This window comes from Lonchura striata, chromosome 1, assembly GCF_046129695.1.
Source record: "Lonchura striata isolate bLonStr1 chromosome 1, bLonStr1.mat, whole genome shotgun sequence".
In the NCBI taxonomy this organism is placed as follows: domain Eukaryota; kingdom Metazoa; phylum Chordata; class Aves; order Passeriformes; family Estrildidae; genus Lonchura; species Lonchura striata.
The window spans coordinates 109891712-109909721 of record NC_134603.1 but is presented as its reverse complement, the minus strand read 5'-3'; the positions used below and the strand labels follow the sequence as shown (position 1 = coordinate 109909721).

At 39.7% G+C, this 18010-nt stretch overlaps 1 protein-coding gene across 1 annotated transcript in view; it reads right to left on the bottom strand.

The window, feature by feature from the left end:
- Window positions 1–18010, bottom strand: part of AOAH (acyloxyacyl hydrolase) — a 72005-nt gene that overhangs the window by 20653 nt on the left and 33342 nt on the right. The window contains 7 exon segments of the mRNA XM_021553287.3: window positions 5303–5385; window positions 7335–7426; window positions 14562–14656; window positions 15722–15770; window positions 16107–16155; window positions 16652–16722; window positions 17225–17285. Coding sequence (XP_021408962.2) covers window positions 5303–5385; window positions 7335–7426; window positions 14562–14656; window positions 15722–15770; window positions 16107–16155; window positions 16652–16722; window positions 17225–17285 — 500 coding nt within the window.

The window sequence follows — 18010 nt, the reverse complement described above, 5'->3', positions numbered from 1 at the left end:
AGGGGGAACAAGAGAAATAGTACAATATTGTTACAGAGACAAAAAACCCCTGAACGCAAAACCAAACTACATCACATATTTCCAAGAATGTAGAAGCACTAAAAGTAAAAATGGAGCAACAATTCATCTCTGTAACCTTTTTAGGTGTTGGCATCAAGAACTAAAGCTATATCCAGGGACCTGCTGCTTTCTTATCTGAGTCGCACACTTCAGCCTGTAGAAAATAAAATACTTTCAAGTGCAGGGTTATTTGGATCTGGCTTTTAATCCAAATCTGGCTGCTTCTTCCCATCTGTTGAACATAGTAGTCTCCTGTAAACCAGCCAACCTGACTTGTCAACGGTTGATCTATTTTAACTTTCCCTATAAATTGCAAAGGGAACTGTTCTCACTCTTCTGAGAGAGTAAGTGTCTCACAGCTATACCACATTTGGACTGATTCAGGTCCTAAACATAGGCACCAAGTGCCATTTTTGACATCCCAGAGTATCCAAGACACCTGCAGCAGGGCTGGCAGATACACCATAAGATGCATGAGAGATTGTGTACTTCTGGAGAGACAGCTGGAGGTGGGAAAGATACCATAAAGCACTACCACCAATAGCTGTAGGCATCAGTGTTTGGGTTCCTGCACGGCTCTCCCCATGAGTGTCAGACTTAGAAAAAGTAGTATTAGGCCAGCTGCACTCCTCCCAAGAGATTCTGCATTTCATTAGCATTTCACCCAAAGTGTTGGATGAAAATCTTTCCTCCTTGAGGAAAGAAGCAGGCTACACCTAAACATCTGTGAGCATCTGCATTTACCTTTTGAATGAGAAAAGTATTCCCATTTAGTAAAGCTTTTATACATTAAACTTATTAGCAGGTCTTTAAAGGCTAGGCATATTCATCCCAACCATCTCCAGCATACAAATCAAACTCCATCACCTGCAGTACAAGAGGGACATACAAATCAAACTCCATCACCTGCAGTACAAGAGGGATAGCAAACAAGGAGCCAAAAATGACGTTATGCTTTGGTCATGATGAGACTAGGTCTGTGATTGCAGGAAGCTCACCTCATAGCAAGGTACAGAAACATAAACTTCAGAGAAGCAGATCCTACAGGTAGTACTTGCTCTTATTTTTCAGTATTTTCACTCTCTCCTCTTTTTTCATTCCTTCTCCTCTTTTATTATCCTCCTCCTATTCTCAGCTGAATGCTTCCCTGGTCTCTCTCTTCTCTTTTCGGCATTGTGCTTCTGAAGCTTTCTTTGAGGAGTAAATCCTGCCCTCCCTGCAGCTCTTGAGGGGAAACTTGTGGACAGAACATCATTAAATCCCTGCTGAATTGGTATGGGGGAAGAGATCTAAGATATAAATCCCTACGGTAGCAATAATACACTTTGCATTTTAATAGTGATGCCTTTGTTGTTATCACTCACAGTGATGCCAACCGCATATATCAAGGAATCCTTTATGTTTTGAATAATCCAGTTCTTCCAAGCTGAAAATGAAGGTATCAATCTGCTGCTTCTCTCCTGGGGGTTGCTGATCCGTTCAAAAATCCAGCCCTTCTATTGAGAAGCTCTTTTCAGCAGGGTAAGAGCCCGACAAAAACCACAGAAACTATGGCTTGGAACATAACTATCAAAAATTGTTTGTTTTTGTTTTTGTTTATATTTTTTCTGTTTAATAGCCCTTCTTTCAGCTAGAGCTGAACACCCTCTGTTTAAGCCATTCTGTCACAAGGCACCCTGGACTGCATCTGTGGTTTCAGCACAAATAAACTAGTGGGACCTCTAGAAATTAAAATGTATTTACAAAAAAGCAATACGCTGTTTTAGGGTATTACCTCCACAAGCATAGGTAGTTATAAGCAGCTCTGTGGAAAGTGTTAGCACAGTAATAAATCAAAACATCAAGAAAATGAATGGGTATCTTAGAAAAGAGTTTTTATGGGTAAATTGAGTTTTCAAGGAAGCTTTTGTGATATACAGGATGCAATTTGTAATGAAAATATTTGAGAGAGAAAAGGAGATGAAACAGAGCAGTTACCCTCACATTCAATGTCTTGGGATCTGCTCCTGGATTTTTCCTGCCTCTCTCTCTGTTTCTTTCCAAATATTCTCAGACTGGTGATGGGGGTTTTTAAGTATTGGTTGAGAAATCAAGGTTGGGTTTGCTTCCAGTTTTGAGGGAAGGGTCGACCACCTCCAGAGGATAATGGGAGCTTTTAAGAAAGAGAAGGCAGAAATCCTGCCTGGAGAAGTCTGGGGAAGCCCCACAGTGAAAATGCATGTCCTGAGAAGAGCAGTGGGGAATGCCCTTTTGTGCTGAGTCTGACACAGTGCTGGTACTTTTGTAGGGGAGCTGGACAGGAACATTGTTCTTGGTGCCTGGCTTGGCTTGCCATCCCTGCTTTTGGCTGCACATCTCCTCCACCAGATCAGCATCCTTTCCTTGCACACATGTGGGGCTGTGAAGCCTCATTTTCAGAGGAAGGTTTAGTTTTCCTGGGTGGGGTTAGGTCAGGCTGTTCAGCTATTTGCTTTATTGACCCTGAGGGTATCTTTTTAAATCCTCACATTCTGGGAAACTATTACACCAAATGAAGCAATAAAAGTGAACCTTTACAATGTAGTATCATTGCAATGATTTAGAGAAGATATCCTGAGATTCTTCTCTTACTAGTAATTTTTTCCTTTTTAAATTCACTTCTTAATTTTCTGCAGTCTTTTGCCTTGACACAGGCTCACCTCTTTTTATATCCTGCAGGTGTCTGTAGTGGAAAGAGGATATGTGGAGAGAAAAACGAATTATGAACACAGTGAGAGATTATAAAAAAATCTACAAGGGAATTGGGAAAAGGAAGGACATGAAATTCTACTCCCATTAATGTAAAAAGAGTAGAACAAGATAATTAGGGTATCAGGTACTGAGGCAATTTGGATATAAATGAGAAGAACCATTGGTCTAGTCATCCTTGACCATCTAGTTTGGTCCTTTTTAAAATTCTCTCTCACCAGAAAGCCCACCTGGGGCACTGCAATGATGGGAGCCATCAACTCTAGTGACCTGCAACTTACAGGCAAGAAAATCAGAAACCACCTGCCTGATGACACCAAAGACGCTGTGAAACACTTTCACAGAAGACTCAAAGGCTCAGGAACGCCATGGGTACCACGGGGAGGAGCAAGGAATATGAGAGCCATTGCCAGTGTCATTGGTGCTGGCACCAGAATTAAGGTGAAAATGCCCACCTGGGCCTGGAAGTGATCCATGCACCATGATACCTGTCTGTGCAACCTCTTCTGCCTGGTAAGATCATAGACTCACAGAATCACAGAATTTTTAGGATTGAAAACAACTTCTGGACAGAACATCTGGTCCAACTCCCCTGCCAAGACAGGGTCACCTCGAGCAAGTGACACAGGAAAAAATCCAGGTGGGTTTGATATGTTGCCAGAGAGGGAGACTCCACACCCTCCCTGGGCAGCTGTTCAGTGCTCTGCCACCCTTAGTGTAAAGATATTCCTCCTAGTGTTGAGATGAAACTTCTTGGATTTTATCCTATGGTCATTGCTCCTCATCCTGTTGCTGAGCACCACCAAAAAGATTCCAGCGGTGTCCTCTTGGTAGCTGCCTTATTTATATGTATCTGTTTGTTGGAGGTGGAGGGCTGGGGCAGATCCTTTCTGATCCCATTTTTTTCAGTAAATTCCTACCATTTAATAAGTTTCTGAGTAGTTCTAGAGACAGCAGGGCTCCTCATTTGTAGCCAGCATGAATCATCTGCTGGAAAGGAAGAACATCCCATATAGCCAAATTATATACCCGAGGAAAATAAATTTTCCCAAGCTTCTGCAGCCAGTTTTCTGAAGCATGAAAATTAATTAAATACAATAGAAACAAAAAGGCATAATCACAGCATAATCAAGTGTCTTTCAAGCCTGCTGTTAGGGACATCAGCTAATCCAAGACACAAAAGCTAACATCATAAACTTCAATTTATAAGGAAGATTACTGTTACCCCTTCATACAACCCCTCTGACAACTCAGGATTTCTTGTTTGCCTTCATTCCTCTGGTTTAAGGTTTTCACTCCTTGATAGTAAGTTTCTTTTTCTTTTTTATGAAAACCCATGTTCTCGTACCAGAGCTATCCTTCAGTTTAAATCATTCTTCCCCCTATTTGGTGTTTATGCCTCAAAGGAATTCAAAACCTTTTAATTAATGCTTTGCTCAAATGTCAGTGTGTTATATCATCCCTTCAGAAGTCTCCATTGCTCTAATCCTCCCCAAAACTTTTCCCTGTATCTGTATCAAGGTCAGACCTCCTAAGATAAACAGGACCAAACTCAGGTCTTATCAGGATTTGTATGAGGAAGGACTGTCTCCCTGTCTCTAGACAAAATGCCATGCATGATGCATCTTGCAGCCTTCTTACTCTCTTTCCTCTTCTACCTTGCACTCTTGATGGTATCTTGGAATTTCTTTTTGCAGCCCAGTGGCCCTTCCCCTCCACCACCTTTGGCTGATGGGCCACTGGTTTACAGAGGTCTCATCATTACTTCAGTCATGCATGTTTTATGCAATTTTGCAGCATGTATTTGTGGCAATTCCTGGCACTGCTGTTTCCAAGCTCATCTAAATTATTCCTGTGTAAGGATGTACTCTACTCCGGGAGGGTTAATGCTTTGCAATTTAGCATCATTCACTGAAACCATCAAGCATGTACCTTGGTCTTTGCTCTAAGGTCACCACTCCAAATGTTAAGCAGCATTAGCCTCAGGAGAGATGCAGGAGTGACATGGCTTTTTTCTCAAACCCACTGCTCTTCCCTGCTTAGCTGCTTCTCTACTCACTTCTTATTTCTTGTATTTATCTTCCTCTTTTTCACACTGGGATAGCATGTATGACACTTTCTTTAATTCTAGGTAGATCAGGTCTGCTGCATATTTATATTAATATTATATATCTCTATATATATCTCTATATATCTATATATATTTTTAAATAGAAGGATGATGTCTACCAGGCCCACAAAATAAATTAATCAGAACCCAACAGTGTTCATTTTTGTTTATGTCTTTGATTACTTATTAAAAATCTGTTCTGAGAGCACATTAAAATGCCAGCACCACTGGGTTAAGTAAGTGCTAAGTTAAATAGGTGCTGCTCTTTACTTTTCCATAAGAAATACATACAACTAAGAAGGGGTTTCTTTTTGTTTCTGACAGATGTTAATTAATGCAGCATCAAATACCAGCACCAGTAATGTCAAAAATAATAATAATGAAAGCTTAAAGAAGTTAACATACCATTTTGGGAAATGTTCTGCAAGTCTCTGTGATTACAGCGATTTCTCTTCCGTAAACGTAGATACAGAGAGTCTGTCCACCCTCTGAAATAAATTGAGAAAATGCAAACTGCTAAAGTCATATGATAATGATGAAAACACAGCTGATATTAAAAACTAAGCATGTTCTTGTCTCTGAAAAACTCAGTACCCCAGTTATGTATATGCTTCTATTTCACCATCTCTCTGTTTTTGTGGCCATAAGTCTTTTTAATCTTGAACAGGGTGGCCTAAAATAAAGCAAAGATACCTGCTCAGAAACTATAAACTGATGAAGAGTTTCTCTGACATTGTTCTATCCAGGAACAATGATTTTATCCCAGTCTTTCAGATAAGGCACTTAAAAACCTTTTTGTTATACATCATTTATCAAAACGATTCTGTTGGTTGTTCACAAATTGACTTTTCAATTGGTTGTTATGGAGCAGTAAGTAAAAGAGAAGAAATATTGGCAGGGCAATCATTTCCCAACATCATAAATCTTGGACAGATTAATCTGAAAACAGGTTACACTTGACTGATATAAGTTCTCTCCTTTATTTTGCACTGTTGAGAAAAATGAAAAAAAAAAAAACAAACCCAAAACAAATGAAAAGGATAACAGCCCAGAGGGTGATGAAAAGACCAAGCTCCCAGCCATGAGTACACGGTCATTTCTATCTGGGCTGCAGCTGTTTGTTTGTTTGTTTGTTTGTTTTTCTTTCAGGAGTAGAAGAGATTAAAAACTGAACACTGGACCAAGGCTTTTCACTGGCAACTTCAGGGGCAGGTCTAAGCTCTGATCACTTGTGAGCTTCACATTCTTTGGAGCCCAGACAAGTAGTGTGCACTGAGAGACTGGGCATTGTAACAGAATTTTAAACGTCAGTTTTGTTATGGCTCTGACAGAAAAGGCTCCACAGATCTTTCCTGTTGGCTTGTCAAGTACTAAACTGCCTTTAAGCAGATACTGTGTGAATGTAGCTGAGGCTCAGAGCCTGGATTTTGCACAGGGAGCAAAAAGGAAACAAAAAGACCAAGTATATGGAGCACCAGATATTTTTCCTGGAAAAAAATGTTATTCTGCCAGCTTTTAAATTCTGCTGGTAGAAAGCATCTTCAGGCTTGACCCATGTTTGGTTTGGCATTCAGCTATATTCCTGACTTATCCTAAACATAAAAAATAAAAATTATTTGAAACTTAGGTCAGATCAGGCACTAGTTAATGATTGCATCCTACAGCTCTTGCAGAATTCAAAGGCCTTTTAATGCTGGACAGAGAGATGATAAATAAAATGTTTTCTGGTTTGATTTTTGTTTGTTTGTTTGTTTTTATTTCACAGTTACAACTGCAGGCATTTCAAGGTGTTTTGGACTTTATTTTCCTTTCCTTCTGGTAGGGAGTTTATTTTATTCCATTTATCCCTGCCACCTTCCCCATCCATGTGAGCCAAACGAACACAGCAAATTAGGTCACAGACTCTTTCAAATTCTCCTTTTGCTATTTCCTTCTAAATGCATTTAAAAAAAAAACAAACGTAGGAGGGGGAGAAGAAAGATTTTCCCCCAGTAGGGAACACTATGAAATAACCATGGGGATACCCTTTATTTCACTGTTTCATCAGAAAAAAAGAACCAAGAGGAAGAAAGGAGGACTTTAAAAAAATAAGAATAGAAAAAGGCTGATTTTTGTTACTTTCAGCAATGCTCTGCTTCCCCTGAATTATGTAGAAGAACTAGTTTATCTTTTATTTCTTTGGGGTTTTTATACTTCTAAATTGCAGTTTGACTGGTTCTAAAACCTTCCTTGAATTTCAGGAAGACTTGCTTATATATTTTAAATATCTTTTAACGCCCTGGATTCAGGGTTGATCTTGGTTTTAGAAAGAGCAGATGCAGAGCTGAACAGTATTTTTCTCTTTCCTTTCAAGCACTGTTTTGGGTTTTTTTTCCTTGCAGTGCTCTGAGAGATGTAGAGGCTTGCTATGACTTGGCCACCCTGTCTGTTGGCTTACCCGATGGTGGAATTGAGAAATCCAGTGATCTCTGAGAACTGGGGCCAGTCAAACTCATCACTGAAAGCCATGGGGAGATTAGCAAACGATTTCTGAAAGAAAAATTTTAAAATCAACCCAGTTTCACCCTCACAGACATAAAATCCTCTTAGCAAATTTGAACACTTCTTAGCCAGAGCATTAACCAGACAGCAGCAATTGTAACCACCACTAGTAGTGGTAATTATGTATGCATATGCTTAAAAAGTTGGCTTTTGTAAGACAGGTATATGAGGGGATGGAGGAAGGAAAAGCAGAGGACATGTCTGAATTGCAGCTCTTGGTTCCCTTTTTTCCTGAAAGAGCCCAAAACTCCCCTTTATGTGAGCAGGTAGTGCAGGTGCAGACCCCCGAGGCAGCAGCTGATTCTCCACAATCCATCCTGCCCAAAGGTGTGTCAGCCCTGGGCCCAGGAAGAGATGACAGCGTGAAGCCCCCAGAGAATATGGCAAAGGCATAATGTCAAATTCTCTCAAAGTTCCCCTGCCTTCTACAGCAGGATGAGCTGAGCACTTCCAATTCCCTGAAAACCTCTGCCTGGTCCTCACTAAATTTTGGGGATGGCACTAAAGCAACAGGGTCAGAAAGGCCAGGGTCAGCCCCTGCCTGAGTATGGCAGGGACAAGGGAAAAACACATAATCTGATTTAACCTAGCTGTGCAAATACATGCATGCTGTACCCTTCTCTGTTTTGCTGATATTGGTCCCTAATGCTTTTTTACAGCAACTGATACCCTGCGAAAGCCTCTCTACAGATGCAAGCCATGTTGCACATTCAAAACCCTGTTCTTTCCCACTTTGTTTTCTGAATGTCCCAAAAATCATGAAAGGTTAGGAAAATAGCCTTGATAAATTGTGCCACCTCAGAAGGACAGAACATGGAGTAAATTTCCAGCTTCTCCTCATCTGGGGTTTGCTTGCAAAGACAAATGTATAAATCCACTGTGCTCATAAAGAGGAAAACTGCTGATGAAAAAGGTAATAACCAAAAGAAGGTCAAAACATAAAATCAGAGAACCTACAGGCTGGTTTAATCCATATAATTTATTAGCTTCATTTTCTCTTCAAGCAATAGTGGGGTTTCATTCAGACCTCACTGCTATAAACAACAAGCAGGTGGGTAATTCTTTATCCAGGAGGCTCAGAGTAACTGAGGAGCTAGAGTACAGCTAAATCTTGTGCTCCCCACCACGTTTAATTCCAAGAAAATTATTGTTTAGCTGAATGGGAGCTATACTTGAGGATATGGGTTGAGTATATGTCTAAGGGTTTTGACTGTAAGAGGATGGAGGGAGATGCAGGGAAAAGGGAGGAAAAGCAAGTAAAGGGGGGGTTGTGGGGGACAGAAAATCCTGAAGCCATGTTCTGAGCAGTCTAATGCACAGCAGATGCCACTTTAAGCGTGTAACAGCACATTTGACCCACTTTCAGTACATCTGCATTAGTTACAAGGTGAAAAGGGGCCTATCTTAATTATCTTTCAGTTTGTTCTCTCTCTCTCACACATACATATATGTGTCCTTGTGTGTATGTGTACATACACATAAAAATAAAAAAACATTATTTTTTTAGGGCTGCAGGGGAACTTCGAATTTGCCTTCTCCAAATTTGTTAGTTTTGTGTGCAAACAAGCACATAATCCAAGGGCACAGCTATGAGCAGAAGGGGAGGGATACAGCATAGCTTGGCCTTTTGCAATATTTTCCTCCTCACAGGTTTGCATTAGAGGTGAGAGAAACAATCTCCTAGGACAGAAAAAACCCTGAAGGTATGATCTCTTATAAGTAGCACATATATTAGAGTATAAAAGAGATAAGAATTATTTAGTACGTTTTAAACAAATTATTTTATGAACAATTCTCTCATTATTTACCATTGGCACTCCAAAAACAATATCTTTATTGGACAAGTCCCAGTAATTCTTAACTGTTTGGTTTCTTTTCCCCTGCAAACTTGGCTTAAATATGAATTTGACAGAACCTAATTGAGTTGCAAATTGATTTGAAGAGGAACAATTGAGCCCAAAATTATAGTTGCATTTGAAAACTGGATATGCATTTAGCATTGACACTGTTCCAACAAAGCACTTAAGGGCCAGACTTCTGAAGATATTTCAGATCCAAAGGATAAAGATGAGTAGTTAATGGAAAATTCAGAAGAATGCTGAACCTTAAACTCTGCACTGATGTAGTTTGGAAAGTACAGCCTAACAGACTGTGTTGCTTAGTCTCAGATGCAAATGTGTCCCACTCTAGAGGTGCAACTGTGTTGACTTTTAGCATAAAACTCTCTTGAGCACAGCCTTGTTTAAATACCATTCTCTAGACTATTCTGGCTGAGAAACCTACTTCAGCCCACGTGCCAGATTTTAGCAGAGAATCAGTAGAAAATTATTCCAGCCTAGCTTCAAATGCCATATTTTAGCATCAAATGCTTTAGATAGGTCTCATTCCAGTGAACATCCTCCTCTCCTGGATGTGTCCTACCATGAAGCATGGGGCAGCCAAAGCCAAGGCTGATGTTTAATGCACACATGCCAAGCTGTGCTTAAATGGAAGAAGGTTCAGGGCTGCTGTGGCAAGAGATTTTCAAAATCAGAATACAAAAGGCCAGAGGAAACCTAACACTTATATAAGCCTTACCATCCTGGAAATCCTGAAATCATTGAGGTATACCTTACTTTGAATGAAAATTGGGTGTTTCTTTTAATAATGATTTTAATGCTGTTCAAATCCCGGTGAAAGTATTAAGTACCACAGACAACTTTATTATTCTAAGTGTACAGATAATCAAACCTTAAATTCTCAAGAAAAGCACAGCCTATATTTTTAAAAAGCAGAAATTGCATTTCTGCTCTGTAAAGCTGCAAGGGATAGAGGTTTGAAATTAGCAAAATTATTACCTTATTTCCCGCAAAATGCAGTGTCTTAGTTATAACAACAGTAGCTTGGAGAAATCTGCCTACATTTCACTGGATCTAGAGGAATGCTAGATAATGTTTTTAAACAGACTTGCACACATCAAACTCCTGTTTTTTTTCTAGTGGTGTGAAAAAACAGAAGTCAAAGGGATAAGTGCTCAGGACATTCTGAATCCACATTTAAAGAAATGATGAATTCTGCTAATAGGAAATAAATAATATGAAATAGTTAACTTTAATGAGATCTGAGAACCCCTTGACTTTCTAGGCAGCTAGCTATCTACTGGACTATGGATAAATGTAGGACTTATTCTTCTCTTTATTCGGAAATAAAGAGATCCAACAGTTTTAAATTGCATCTTTCCAGAAAGGGTATTATTTCCATCACATGTATAAATATAGTGCTTTTACCTCAAAATAAAAATGTCTCTAAAATGAGATATGAAAGTTGCTTCTATTCCAGACATACAACAGAAAAATGCTGTAATTAGTAGCTATTTGGAAGTCAATAGTAAGCAGATGGACAGAGCAGCAGGAGCACAATACCCATCACTAGACATACTAGTGTTTTCAACATTAGCTTTCTGCATCTACCTCAAAAAACAACCCAGTATTTCTTCTGCTTTGCTAAACCTTATAAAGTACATGTCTAGTGCATTACACTTTTAGTGTCCAGATTTTCAGGTTAAAGGGATTAGCATTCAGCTCAATTCTTGCTGAAACTCTTAAAAGTTTGGTAAACCCAAGAGTTGTTGATAACCAGAAAGCCAAAATAAAGTTGATTCAACCCCTTCTTAGAGATGTATCATTCTCTTTGTGTAAGGTGCCTGTGACTCCCCTATATAGGAAAGAGTGGTGGTTTTTTAGTTGTTCTGTTTGTCTGATTTCTTGTTTCAACTGGAGAAATAGCATGACTGAGCTGCAGTTTTCAAAGATGTTTCTTAGAAACACCTTTGCATGGGAATAATGGGTGTTTCCCACACTGAGTAATGTCCCTGTGTGCTCTTTCTGGGAAGAACATGCTCTGAGAGGGATGCTAACTGTATATGTGACAGGCTCCTAGGTAAAGGCTTTGGAAATAGCACTGGAAAACAAGAGTGCCCCCTCTGATATTTAGCATGCCAGAGAACTTGATGTGGGAAAAGGAATGATTCAACTTGATGCATCCCATACAACATGAGACATGTAACAGAAGGAGTCGCCCTGCACCAGATTACACTGGGGGTTACGACCCTTACAGGGCAGAGCTAAGAGAGCAGTAAGTTCCTAATTAGACCAGGAAATCCCAAATCCAATGTATAGCATCTTCCCAACAATGCTCTTCAAGTCAATGACATAGACATATGAATTCCAAAGCTGTTCAGCCCAAATACCCATCTTGTCACCCCTATGCTGAATATCCAGCTACCCAAAAAACATCCTGAGTTTCTCATTCACATTCTCTTTTCTTTCTATACTCATCATAGTCTCTCCTTTGCAAGGTAGACTACATTCAGCAAAATCAGGGAAAACAACCTTTCTGCAGAACTTCTTAATGAAATACTCAGTATCCCTCCTAAAAAATTATTTTCTCACCTAATTAGTTTTAAAAATGGAATTAACAGCTGCCACTGATGTGGTGCTGTTTAGCAGATGGGACCACAGCGTTTTTACCAAGTGTAAATTTTACCTTACAACTGTATATGTAAACACTTGTATATGTAAATACATAAAAGGATGAATATAAATAAGAAATATACAAAATATAGAAAGCATATAAAATGAATATAAAATATTCATTCAGTAAAAATATAGAAAAATATTAAAGTAATAAAATAATACACAGAATAAATCTAAGTTAATAGGCACACAACTTTTTCCTGTACACATGATAAAAAATCTGGACAGGGCATGGGCAAAGAAGTGCTACTTGCAATTCCATGCAGAGGTTTGAGGTTCTATTGAAATGAAAATGAAAGCTTTGAACTTACTCTAGTATTGATGTGGATAAAATCATTTGACAAACTAATATTTTTACATGTTTTATCAAAGAAATTTTGGCAGAATCAAAGCCAAGTGTCTTGAGTTAGCACAAGGGAACAAAGATGATGCCTTTTCCTCCCTTCTCCAAGACTTATCTTCAAATCCTTGCTGTGGTCCCAGATTAAAGATGTTTCCTGTAAGATTAGGACATAGACTCTCTGCACTTTCTCGGTCACAAAACCATCTCTGGATGTGCTTCAAAATTCTCCTTGAGGGAAGCCTTGGCACTGAAAAATTACTGAAGCCAGTTAATTTGTTAACTAAGCCTGGAGATGAAGGATATTTGCCAGTGGCTTTTAATACAACACAAGAGACAGAAGTCTTGCACTTTCACAACCCCAAGGCAGTAAAATTGCTGCTGTTGACATCTTCCACAGAGAAAGCAAGACACAAAGGACAAGGAAGAGGAAGAGGTGTTTATAAAGTATGAATTAGTTCAGAAATTGTATTGCTAGTGCTTTTGTGCTCAGGTGACAGCTTTCACATTCATGGTGAGCTCCAAATTAAATAACCTTTTACTTTTGCTAGAGTTTAATCACAGATAATAGTTTTTATACAACTGAGATCTCTGTACATCTGTATTAATATTTAATTGATGTATTTTTGCCAGGTTGGTAGGAAAGCTTGGAAGTAGTCCTAGAAAAATCATGTTGTTTCCTATCCCAGACCGCACATATATTTTTGGGGCCTTACACAGAGTGCACCAATTCCCTCCCCATGCAAGCTGCTCTGCACTCATCAGACAGTAACAATGAGCATCCAAATCTCACTTTGGTAATCTGCACTCCAGTTCCCAATGTTGGAGCTTATGCTTTGGCATGCTGTTAGCAGACCTTGACCCATCCAGCTGGTGGATCAGCAAGCTTCAAGCAAGAGAAATTCTTTCTAAATCTTCATTACAATGGTAATAAAATGCTGACATAGTCTAAAACTGGTCTTGCCTACATGGCTTTACTACCAGCCTTACTGTCAGAATCATCCTTGCCATCAGTATTATAGTTATCTTTATTAGATGAGATAATCTCAATTATCATTAGTGCTAATTTATTATGTTCCTCATCAGCTCTGTCATCAGTGTCATTCATCTAATTGTTGCTCATAAGCATTTAACAAAGAAAAACAATGGCTAATCTGCAACATTTAAATCAGCTCTGGGAGCAAAAGCAGAAAAAACCCATGAAACTCTCAGACCTTCCATAGCACTGCAACTACTAACAGTCTGGAAAAATAATTGTTCTCCAGAAAATGTCTGTGACCTTATTCTACAGACATCAGTGGATGTGTAGAAGGTTTTCATCAGGAAGGGTGGCCAGTGATGATCTGTCTGCCCACCCCTGTGCAACAGACCCTTGTGCAGAGAAGGACAAGGTACAGTCCTCCCTGGCTAGGGACAGACATCACCTCAGGATAAGAAACAACAGAGAAGGTCGGGAACATACCTGCACATTTATCTCCACCCCATAATTGCAGTTTTCAGAAATTATCTTTTCCTCTCAATTATTTCATTACATGCCAGTGAGCTGCAACAAGCTCAGTATAGTTCACAGTCAGGGGCATTTTGTTAGTTTTTGAAAATAGGAAATGCTGGGATACCACCCAAGGATAGACATCAGTGTGGCAGTGATATTTTTTGGTGACAGGAACTCTTGCCTTAAGGAAAAATCTATTATAAAGACTTGGAGGACCCTCAAACACCTGCAAATGCATTTGTTCAACTATCCTCAAACACAGAACACTGGAGTTATGAGACCTGTTTCGCAGATGCCACAGAATGAGGGAAAACAATCCAGGGCACGTCATTTCAAAGCCAGATTCCTAAAGCAGAAATTCCCCAACTGTCAGCAGGGTCACTTCTGCAAACACTGTCACAGCAAGGAGCCATCCCAACCAGGCTGCTAATGGCAGATCTGATCCCACAGGCAGCATGGGTCTCCTTGAGCCACAGGCACGTGCGTGGGAAGCCAGATGTCCTGGTCTGTGCCTCTGGCACAGCACTGGGACACTGCAGCCAAACTCTTCCCTGACCCAGCTGCACAGATGCTGGAGGAGCAGCAGTAGCACGGGGCTGTGCTTTTTTATCTTCATAGGAGCAGATGCAGGAGGGGACTGATACACGTGAGACCATAACTACAAATTCCAGTGCAGTGAAGCATTTTGCACTTGTTTCCCCTTGGCAACCTGCAGCACGGCAGAGAAAGCAAATGGCAAGCAATGGTGGTTTTGGCAAGCTGAACGTGATTCCTCACCGCTGACATCTGTGTGACGGTCATCCACTCGGGAGGGATATGGAAGTGAGCGCCGGCCGAGTCTCCCAGGAGCACGACCCCTCTGGAGTCTGCACCTGATGGATGCATTTTGTTAGTCACATGGGCAGAAGAGCACACTGAAACCCAGCTGGGAGAGTGCATAAAGAGGAACAGCAGTAGCAGCTGATGGAGTCACAGGGGTGACTGACTATACCACCCTGCACGTGGCTTAAATGTTCAGACACTGCAATAGGATTTTCACTCCATCTGCAGCAGAAACTGTCTAAAAGGCATTTGCCAACACCCTAGAGAAACAACTGGGAACTGGGCATGAAAAACAGGGGGAGGTCTTGCTAATCGGAAAAGAATCCTGGTTGTATTCAAATTGTGTGTTATTTCAGCAGAGGTTCTGCTGTGCAGACAGTGTTTATTTTTACTATCCATAGATTATGCATTAAAAAGTACTTAAACATTTAGGGAAATCGGATTACTCAGAAAATTGCTCAAAGCTCCTTATAACAGAACTGGGTGGCGGATGTGCTACTCATATGAGTATTTCTGCTAGAACAATCTGTCTGGTTTATAATTAATGTCACTTAACATTTGTAGATTAGCCTTTCATCTAAAAATGTTGAGGAGTCTTGCCAGGCAATGGTTCATCCCCAGGATACTGATTTCAGTGTGAGGTGAGGTGAGTGGCAACCACAGTCACTGCTGATTTATGAGGGTTTTATATGTGCAGTGTGGACACACAGGCACCCACCCACACCATGGTCAGGGAGATCAGCTGATGCCACTACTTCACCCCTTTAAGGCCTTATCTGGAAAAAAATGCATGCATTTATGGCAAGAGGTAAAACTGGACAAATGTAAATGTTAAGCTGCTTCCCTAAATCTCAAAGCCATTATTCTGGGTTAGTCTCCAAGCACCAGAGAAGATACAGAGCTGACACCTCAGTTTGCTGCTGTCCAGGAAATTACCAGCAGCCTATGTTTTCCAAGTTTCATCTTTACCCATCCTCAAGATTAAAAAAACTCAGTAATTTTGCTTTTCTCATGATGTTAAAAAGCCTGTTGTCTTTCCCTTGCCTTGTGAATGTGCAAATATTGAAATATTTATAAAATTAATACATAAGATACATGGTACTCTAATGATTTACCTTTGCAGAACTTCTCTTCATAGGGAATTCCATCTTTCGGATCCACACCCTGTTGGAGAAGGGAAAGGGTAGATAACAGTATCTATCTAGCACCTGAAGAATGGCATTGCAAAACAGAGGCTGAGAATTTAGTTATTCTTGAATGTTTGCCTGCAGGAGGCACTGCATCATAATAATGATGTATTCCATTCCATTATTTTAATAAGTATATGTGCATTTTAATTAATCATATAAGCTATACTTTAAACAATCATAGGCATCAATAAACAAAATATCAGCTAATAAAACCAGAATAAATAAAAAGGAAATATCTGTAAACCAAATCAAAGACTAAAGAGGACAAAAGAGAAGCAGCAGTCAGGAAGATGCAACTTCATTTACTTACCCATATGCCATTGCAGTTAGAGTCACCTTTTGCATCCCAGTTATCAGGACTAAAATGGAGACACAAAAGGATAAGAAACGTCACAAAAAAAATTTGGGAGATCAGATTCCCCAGTGCCATTTTTCACCAAGACTGAAAAGAAATTAGAAATTCCTTTCTGCATGGAAGGTTGGGGTTTTCCCCTTTTTGGATCTAGGAGAGGCAATTTTTCCTAGCAAAATGCAAGCGCAAAATGCAACATTAATTTAAAGTCAATACTGGAAGTTGCTGAACGAAGCTTTTAGTCAGTGGCATGGTTTCCCTCCCCACCTCTGGCCTGTCTGACCAATTTTAGCTGCAGATGCTTTAGAGAAAGGAAAGAAATGTGTGCACCACCCCTGCAAAGGAGTCCCATCCTGGTCTTGATCATCCCTTCTAGTCTCCCTCACAGCAAAGTCAAGCAACAGTGATGTGCTGTCTAAGAGTATGGTCAAAGCAAAATCTGGAGCTCATTCTTCTTAAAGCCACAGTTAATAAGAAGCCTTTAAAATAATTAAAGTCCTTACCGCCTGCCAGGATACACGGTTGTGTTTTTATCGTTGCAGTCTCTGCCTCGCCAGTGATAGCCCCTCAACGTCTAAAAGCCAGGAGAAACACGCAGATAGGACAGCCATTATTACTCTTACACTTTTAATTTAAAATATCTAAAATGAAAATCTAACTCAAGGTGTAGGAATAAAATCCAGTAAACAGGTTGAATTCCACAGCTCCTTTGCCAAGTTTTGATTAGTGACACCTAGCATGCTTTGGTGCAGAAATAAGAAAATTTGGCAATTTATTTTTTTGTTTAATATGACTTCACCTCTTATTAATTCAGTAAACAACCACTCAGCAGCAGAGCAATTTGCTTCTGCAGGGAGCACAGCTTTATGTGTGCATTTCCCCAGGTGGCACACATGAGTGATTGCTTTTGCATCCAGGAAAAAAACCCAACATTTTATGACAAAAAAACCTTCCATTCATTTTATTCCTATTCCTATTTTCACATGAATGGATAAGGCTTTGAAGAAAGTAGGAGGAATCCCAGAGACATCCTCATTATCAAGGGATTACTGTACAAAAGGAAAGGCTTTGCTTACCGGGAAGGTACTAAATTTATCTCCATCAAAATCTTCAAAAGGCACTTTATTTCTTAGAATACTGTAAAAAACAAAAACAAAACCCATAGTGTTAACATATGGAAGGAAATATATTAAGAAAGTAAAAAACACAGTGAAGTGTACAGAACAGATAATAGCTGGCATGATATTCACTGCTCTATATTCAGTTGTGCCTCTGTGCTTGTACTTCAGCAAAGTGATCCTGCTCAAAAGAGCAAATTCTGTATTTCAATATCCACTGACTGAGCTCTGGAGGTCAGGCTGATGGACTCCTGTATGGCTTCAATGTTGAACCTGCAGTCTCTAAGACAAACTAGGACAACAAATCTGTGGTAAATGTTTGGGTTTGGTTTGTTTTTTGTTGGGTTTTTTTGTTGTTGTTGTTTGTTTTTTTTTTTTTTTTGGTTGGTTGGGTTTTTTTGTTGGTTGGTTTTGGTTTTTTTTTTCTTTTCCTTTTTTTTTTTAGCTACAGGAAGAGGAAACTAGAAAACTTAAAGCAGTGAGAGAGAGTATATGAGGGAGAGATCAGAAAATCTGAGTTGAACACATGCAATCCAATATATGATGTACAATTTCATTCCCTTCCACTGTCTGAACTCACAGGGCTCAAACTCAGCTTATGTAGTCTGACCAACATTTCAAAAGACACTTGCAAGATTTTTAATGTCAATCAACCAACTCCCAATAAACTCCTGATATTTGCAGTATCAATTAAATGAGCAGAAACAGGTGAGCAAGTTAGTCTTGGCAGTTGAATCAGTCAAA